This window comes from Ipomoea nil, unplaced genomic scaffold, assembly GCF_001879475.1.
Source record: "Ipomoea nil cultivar Tokyo-kokei standard unplaced genomic scaffold, Asagao_1.1 scaffold1237, whole genome shotgun sequence".
Lineage (NCBI taxonomy): Eukaryota > Viridiplantae > Streptophyta > Magnoliopsida > Solanales > Convolvulaceae > Ipomoea > Ipomoea nil.
The window spans coordinates 83,621-91,767 of NW_017617665.1; the positions used below are offsets into that span (position 1 = coordinate 83,621).

Here is an 8,147-nt window from a genome sequence, read left to right on the forward strand (position 1 = left end):
AGAGTTTACATATTATAAAACAAAAAAAATATAAAAATAAAAAACAAAACAAAAGACAAAAACAAAAACAAAACAAAAGCTTATTATAGTTATAGAGTTTCAATAAAAAAAATAGATATAAAAAAATAACTTAGCGAAGACAATTCTTTACTAATGAAAATTGATGAAAATTTTTATAGAAAAGAAGATTGACAGATTGGATTATTATGACATACAAAGTTTGAGTTTTGATGAGTATATACTATTCGATCATTGGCTAAAGTATGGATCAGCCTCAAATCTCTAGGCCAGCTGTCCTACCTATTAGATGTGCCTACAATTCAATGAGATGATTAATCACTGTGTTCGACGGTAGAAACTATAAGTAAATCCAAAAAAATTATTGCAAGATGTTGCAATTGTTTCTGATAGTGATTAAAGTTGTAATTAAATTTAGGAGTTTATATAGATATAAGAAATAGATAGTTTTTGTTAATTAAAATTAAAGAATTTTTAAAATTATAAAAAATAATAATTTAGAAAGTAATATATTTTACAAATATAATAATTTAGAAATTAATATAGATTGAATAAAATAGATATAAAGTAATGCTTCTAGTCTAGATGATAAATGCTAATCAATTCATTCATTGTACTAGAAATAATGTTTATGGTTGATAATTTTTGGTATATGAGAGCATCTACAAGTGTGGATATTTGATGAATTTTTGCAAAAGAAATAACTGATGTTAGGGCTCAATCGGCGAGGGCTCGCTACAGGGTCGGTCGGCTCACTCTACCCAGAGTAATTTCTACGGCGGTTTTGTCAACGAACGCGTCTTGGGCTAGATTCAAACAGATGTGGAGGGTTGGTTTTTTCACTTTTGTTCTCTTGGCAAGAGATGCATATTTGTGGGGTCCATAATATGAGAAAGAAAAAACAAAAAGACAGCAGGTAAAGAGAGTGCCGAAAGCAACAGGCGCCCAGTGGGCGCGTCAGGTGCGTTGACGGCGCGCCTGCCAAGGACCCTTTTATTTATTTATTTATTATTTTTTAATCAGTTTTGTTTTATTGTTTTTCTCCCCTCCCATTTTCTCTTTACTAATCACACTTACAAAAACTATTCAAAAATCACAAAATATCTCCATCATGAACGGTTTAAATAAATATTATATAAGTAATAAAAAATATGTTTTGAAAATTAGACAGGTAATAAGTACTCGTAATAAATATGTTTAAGAAATTAGATAGGTTTTATTAATTAGAAATAAAGAGTTATTAATAGAATATAATATATAATAATTTAGAAAATAATAAATATTTTGTTGACACCATCAATATTATTTTTTTTATTTTTTAATAATATAACATCTTCTCTTTTTCCACTTATCTCTACACTAGCGGTGGATCAAATATTAATCTATAAATTAATTAGTTTACAGCAAACAATGAATATAATTCAACGGGCACAAAAAATTTGGTAAAAAAATTCTAAACAATATTTTCCTTGGATTATTATTATATATAGTATATAGTAATAGTAATAGTAATAATATATATCGGTCGTGCCATATTTATTTCTTCTCCACTCTTTATAAAGCGCAGCATTCAAAGGGAGAGAAAGAGAACGATGAGGCGATGAGCTAAAACAAGAAAGAAAGGAAGAAAGAAAGAAAGAAAGAAAGAGAGAGAGAGAAGCAAGGTTTTGGCAATGGCGGATATTCTTAGCAACAGGAGAGGCGTTTTGGGAGTTTCTATGTGCGGCGCCGCCGAGGAAATCGAGCAATTATCGAGAGACGGCAGCCAGTTCAGCCTCTCCACCGGAATCCTCCCCTCCCTCGGCGCTCGGAGCAACCGCAGAGTCAAGCTCCGCAAATTCATAATCTCCCCCTACGACCACCGCTACAGGTATGTAGGTTCCTCCTCATCCGCCGCCGCCGGTTTCTCTATAGTCAATTTGCATACAAATAAAACACGTGTCTTTTGATTGTTTCGAAAACAGTTCTGGATTACGAGTTCAGATTCACTCATCAATTATCTCTTCATATCTTGCTAATTTGGAAAAATTCGTTTTTTTTTTCCTTAGTTGAAAACCGAAAATTATACTCTTAAAAAAAATATTATAACTACTAAAAATTCGTTTTTCTTTTCGTAGTTGAAAACCGAAAATTATACTCTTTTTAAAAAAAATTATTATTACAAGTTTTTTTTAGTACCTCTGTTACATTGTAGTGGTTGTTTATATATATATATATACTTTCTCAATTTAATGAAGCAAACCCCGTTGACCTTTCTCACTTCAGGCCACTTAGTTATTAAAATAATACTTACTCTATCTCATTTTATTTATCATATTTATTATTAAACTGAATTATTTTTTCACATTTTTAAATTTAATTTTTTTATTTAATCGTTTTTAATATAATTTATATATATATATATATATATATATATATATATATATATATATATATAATATTATTTAATATTATAAAAATTGAATTAAAAACAATTTTAATTGAATAGACAAATAAAATGAAACAGAAGAAATATTATAATAATTAATATTTTTTTTTGGGATCGTATAATTTTTTTTTAGTAATATTTAGTTGTAGTTGCACGGGGTATTGTGCAGCTGTGCTGTGCTGCTCGAGGTGTTGGGTGGTAACTTCTGGGAGCAAACTTTTTGTATTTTTCGTATTTTTAAATTGGAAAATTTGATTTTTGGCTGTTTCTTGATGCATGTTACTCTATGATTGATTGCAAAAATGCAAAATAAAGAAGTTTTAACAGGAATTTTACATTATAAGTTTGACTTTTTGTTTAAAGAATGATATTGTTCTGGATCGTATAGAAAATGACGCCGCAACAATTCTCTTAGCTTTGGTTTTAACTTTTAGATTTTTATTTACGAGATAATGTTATAGAGAAATGTCACGTTCTACATACGTAAAGTTTTTAAAATATCATATTCGTGACGTTTTTTACAGTATGGTAAAAGTAGAATTAGCTACACATAATTAGTCTCGTAAATTAAAATTCTTGGATCAAAATTATTGACTTATTTTGCTGGGGTCCCAACCCGGTCCAACATGATGGTGGACCGGTAAATCATTGATTATCTTGTATAGTTGTATGAAAGGACTAGTATTTGGTGCCTACCATAAATTCATTATATTATTAGGTACAACTCTCACTTTGACACTTTGACTACTAGGTACCTGAGGGTGTGAACTGAGTAAATCCTAACTAGTATCTAGTGCCTACTTTGAATTCATCATATTATTGGATATAACTCTCACTTCGACACTGTGGCTACTAGGTACCCGAGGGTGTACACTAAGTAAATCTCGCCTTGTAACCTTAGCTTGCAAAGGACCATAAGGGAGTAAACCAACTTAGGTTGTCCATAGTTGATCGGTAGAGGGTTAGGAATTGAACTCGTGACCTTGTGATTACAAGTTTGTATCCTTAGCTATCTTGGCTGGGGTGACCCCCAATTATTGAGTTTATTTTGTTTTTGGTGGTTGCAGGTGGGGAGGGAAGCGGGGGGTGGGGGGGGGTGGGGGTGGGGGGTGGGGGAGGATTTCAGTTACAGTGTTAGATTTTTGTTTAGTACATTTTTTGTTTTCTTTTGACTAGTTGAATCTTTTTGTTATAGGGTACATTTCTGGGAGGCTTCTGTTTTGTTTTCTTAGCAGATTCTTAGCAGACAGCAGCAGTATCTTGACTAAAATTTTGTGGCCCTCCTTAACGTGTCTTTTTGTTTGTATTCCATAATGCAAAGAGCCACCAACCTCCCGTCAACTGTTGGTACTTTTTACCACAGTTCCATGATATCTTTTTGTTTTTGTTTTTTAATGTAAAATTTTCCATTAGGGAAAAACATATTACCTGTTGGTATAGAGTAGCCTGAACTTGTGTTATGGTCGGGTGGGTTTAATCGTTTGATATTTGACTTGACATGTTAAGGAGTGGGAGTGCAAGAGAGAGCGAAATGTCGTTAAGTAGAAAATTTGTTTAATGAACTGCAAAGATAAAGTTTTGCATGTTTGGTAGCTGGAATGTTGGGCTTAACATGGATAAAATGCACAAATTATCGTGGAACATTAGGAAATGAACTAATTTGGATTAATGTTTTCAGGATATGGGAGACCTTTCTGGTGGTTCTGGTCGTCTATACTGCTTGGGTGTCTCCTTTCGAGTTCGGTTTTCTTAAAAAACCAGAAGGACCACTGTCGATTGCCGATAACGTTGTGAATGGATTCTTTGCGATTGATATTGTGCTCACCTTCTTTGTAGCATACCTGGATAGAGCCACATACCTTCTGATTGATAACCCGAGACAGATTGCTTGGAGATATGCAAGTACTTGGTTGGCATTTGATGTAATATCGACAATCCCTTCAGAATTGGCTAGGAAAATTTCTCCAAAACCTCTACGCTCGTATGGCTTCTTCAATATGCTTCGCCTATGGCGTCTCCGTAGGGTCAGTGCTTTATTTGCCAGGTAAGTTCTGTTGGCTGTAACCATAATCTGCTCTCAGATCACTCGAGTATCCCCTCGAGAATGCTAATCCGCCTGCTTTCTGTTGTTATACAGATTGGAGAAAGATAGGAACTTCAACTATTTCTGGGTTCGCTGTGCAAAGCTTATTTGTGTAAGTAGACACAACCCTTTCGAGTGTGAGTAAACCCCGCCTTGTGACCCTAGCTGGCAAAGGACCACAAGGAAGTAAACCAGCCTAGGTTACCCATAGCTGACTGACTCAAACCAATGGGGCAAGGATTTGAACTGGTGACCTTGTAGTTACGTGAAAATTTACATTTATATAACATTATATCTTACTCGTTTTCCAGGTCACTCTTTTTGCTGTTCATTGCGCGGGCTGCTTCTATTATCTACTTGCTGCTAGCTATCGTGACCCGAAGAAGACATGGATAGGGGCATCCATGGAAGACTTCCTTCACCGGAGCCTATGGATTCGTTATGTTACTTCTATATATTGGTCTATCACGACTCTCACCACTGTTGGTTATGGTGACTTGCATGCCGAAAATACTAGGGAGATGATATTTGACATTTTCTATATGCTTTTCAACTTGGGGCTCACGGCTTACTTAATAGGTAACATGACTAATTTGGTCGTCCATGGTACGAGCAAGACAAGGCGATTTGTGAGTAAAATCTATCTCATTAGAATCGAAGTTTCTTAATTGTATAGGCTGCTGGTGTTAACAAAATGTTTGTTTTTACACAGAGAGATACGATTCAAGCTGCCTCGAGTTTTGCCCAAAGGAATCGTTTACCTGTTCGCCTTCAAGATCAGATGCTCGCGCACTTGTGCTTAAAGTTTAGGACAGACTCCGAGGGGCTCCAGCAGCAAGAGACTCTCGATTCTCTTCCCAAAGCCATCAGGTCAAGCATATCGCACTTTCTCTTCTATTCCATGGTTGACAAGGTCTATCTTTTTCGGGGAGTATCCAACGATTTACTCTTCCAGCTGGTAAGTTCAGTTATGAGATTATCCCGTTATTCGTCACTTTTATGGATCTTGATGTTCACAATCAACTACTTTTAAGGTCTCGGAGATGAAAGCAGAGTATTTCCCCCCAAAAGAAGATGTAATTCTGCAAAATGAAGCACCCACAGACTTCTATATCCTTGTGACTGGAGCTGTGGTAAGTTTAAATGTTCCTTTTCATACCATAAACACACAAAAAGAGTGAGCTTTGAAGTGTTTTCTGTTTTTTTCCTATAAGTTCGTCGATGAATTTAGTCTAACCTGGAAATTACTTGGCAGGACCTTCTGGTTTATAAAAATGGCGGTGAACAGGCAAGTCTGATGTAAAATGTTCACTATTAAACATATTACTTCATGAAACTGCTTACTCAAATCCTTTTTCTTTTTGTTTTGTACACTAAAGAACTTGAACTAAAACTGCCGTTGATATTGCAGAATGTTGGGGAGGCAAAAGCGGGTGATCTCTGTGGCGAGATTGGGGTGCTTTGTTATAGGCCTCAGCTATTCACAGTCCGTACAAAGCGATTGAGTCAGCTTCTGCGTATGAACCGCACTGCATTTCTGAATATTATTCAGGCTAATGTTGCCGACGGAACCATAATCATGAACAATCTGCTTCAGGTCTAAAGTCTGCAGTTCATTTGTTTTTTGTTTGATAAAATGTAGGATATAATCTTAAAACCAAATAATGTTATGTTGATCTGAGCAGCATCTGAAGGACACGAGGGATCCAATTATGGAAGGAGTTCTCTTAGAGACAGAGAACATGTTAGCCCGCGGAAGAATGGACCTTCCTCTTACCCTCTGCTTCGCGACGCTCAGAGGAGACGATCTGCTATTGCATCATTTGTTGAAGCGTGGCCTCGATCCAAATGAATCCGACAACAACGGGAGAACAGCTCTTGTGTGTTAACTCAACTCGATCTGTGAATTGCTTTTCTTTAAAACACATTGTTTTTTTTTTTTAATCTCATTTTCTGCTTTTTTTGGCCTTTTCGTTTCGCCCATATCAGCATATAGCAGCTGCTAAAGGATATGAAAACTGTGTTCTTCTTCTTCTGGACTTTGGAGCTGATATTAACAGCAGAGGTATATATTTTAACTTTCTTTACTTATCTTATAATCTAAGACAATCGGGTGGACCGAACAGACTCTGATGTCGGGCTATAATGCACATGGGTCAAAACCACACTAAATGACTAAATCCAATCAATTATCTAGTCTGACCAATAGCCTTATAAACCTATATATGTTCTTTCTTATATTTTCAATGTGAGACTCTTAACAGTTTAAAATGTGTTTATTCTGCAATTTAAACCATTTTTTTTCGTCTTTCAACATCTGCAGATTCTGAAGGGAGTGTGCCATTGTGGGAAGCCATCTTGGGAAAACATGAATCAGTGACCAGGCTATTGGCAGATAACGGCGCTCAATTATCCTTAGGTGATGTAGGTCAGTTCGCGTGCACTGCAGCCGAGCAGAACAACCTGGAACTACTCAGAGAGATTCTTCATCACGGTGGGGATGTAACGCTCCCCAGAAGCACCGGCTCGACAGCCCTCCATGTCGCTGTATGTGAAGGCAACGTCGAGATAGTCAAGTACTTGTTGGGCCACAGGGCTGATATCTACAAAGCAGATAGCTATGGGTGGACTCCAAGGGACCTAGCTGAGCAGCAAGGCCATGAAGAAATCACAGCACTGTTTGAATCCCATAAAGAGGCCAAGGTTCAACTCCATGCAACAGTTCCTGAAGACCGGCCTGGGGTTCGCTTTCTTGGGAGGTTCAAAAGCGAGCCAATGATCCTCCCGGCCTCACAATCGTCCCCTTTTCCAACAACAGACGGATCCTGGGGCCGATCATCGCGCCCTAGGCGCAGGACTAGCAACTTCCACAACTCTTTGTTTGGAATAATGTCAGCTGCTCAAAACGGGGACCAGCCCGCACTTTATTCTGTGAAAGAGGATGCACCTGCTGCCACTAATCAGACTTATGCTGCAAGAGTGACGGTTAGTTGCCCCGAGAGAGGAGATGTCGCGGGGAAGGTTATATTGCTCCCTAAAACCTTCCATGAGCTGCTCCAGATTGGTGTTAAGAAGTATGGATTCTTGCCTGCCAAAGTTGTGAGCAAAGAGGGAGCAGAAATAGAAGATATAGAGTTGATCAGAGATGATGATCATATAGTTTTTGTTAGTGATAATAGAACTACAGAAGACAGTCACTAAACTGGTGAATTGTGAGAGAAATGTGAGAGAAATGTAGATTTTGAGAGTAAAATTTTTGTGCTCTCCTCTTTTAAAAGTTATAGCTTCAAAGGCCCCAATTCATATAGAAGTTAGTGTTTTATAGGAAAGCTGCCTAACAAAAAGTTCCATCAACATCTCACTTTCTAATGCTACTAATTAAAAGCGAACAAAAATGTCAGTTTAAACGGATATTTAATGGATTGAGTTAGGGGTACCTTTACTCCCTCGAGCATCTTACCGATTCTTGAGAATGATGTCATGGGCATTCCTCTATCACGACACGTGACTACTAGGCCTAATGTCCTTTCATTATGGAGTCCTCCCTCTTTCTTGATCTAAAAAATGGATATTTAATCAAAATTTGCATCATATTAAATTATAATACGTTACTTTATT

The 8,147-nt window shown here is 36.7% G+C and overlaps 1 protein-coding gene across 1 annotated transcript; it reads left to right on the plus strand.

Annotated features, from left to right (window-relative positions):
• The first annotated feature begins 1,558 nt into the window (after positions 1-1,558).
• Positions 1,559-7,836, plus strand: LOC109184038 (potassium channel AKT1-like). Its single transcript, XM_019334078.1, has 11 exons — positions 1,559-1,888; positions 4,125-4,490; positions 4,584-4,641; positions 4,841-5,158; positions 5,242-5,487; positions 5,564-5,662; positions 5,785-5,817; positions 5,941-6,126; positions 6,215-6,409; positions 6,519-6,594; positions 6,853-7,836. Exons 1-11 carry the CDS (start codon positions 1,692-1,694, stop codon positions 7,728-7,730), a joined length of 2,652 nt encoding a protein of 883 aa, XP_019189623.1. The 5' UTR covers positions 1,559-1,691; the 3' UTR covers positions 7,731-7,836.
• Positions 7,837-8,147: the final 311 nt, after the last annotated feature.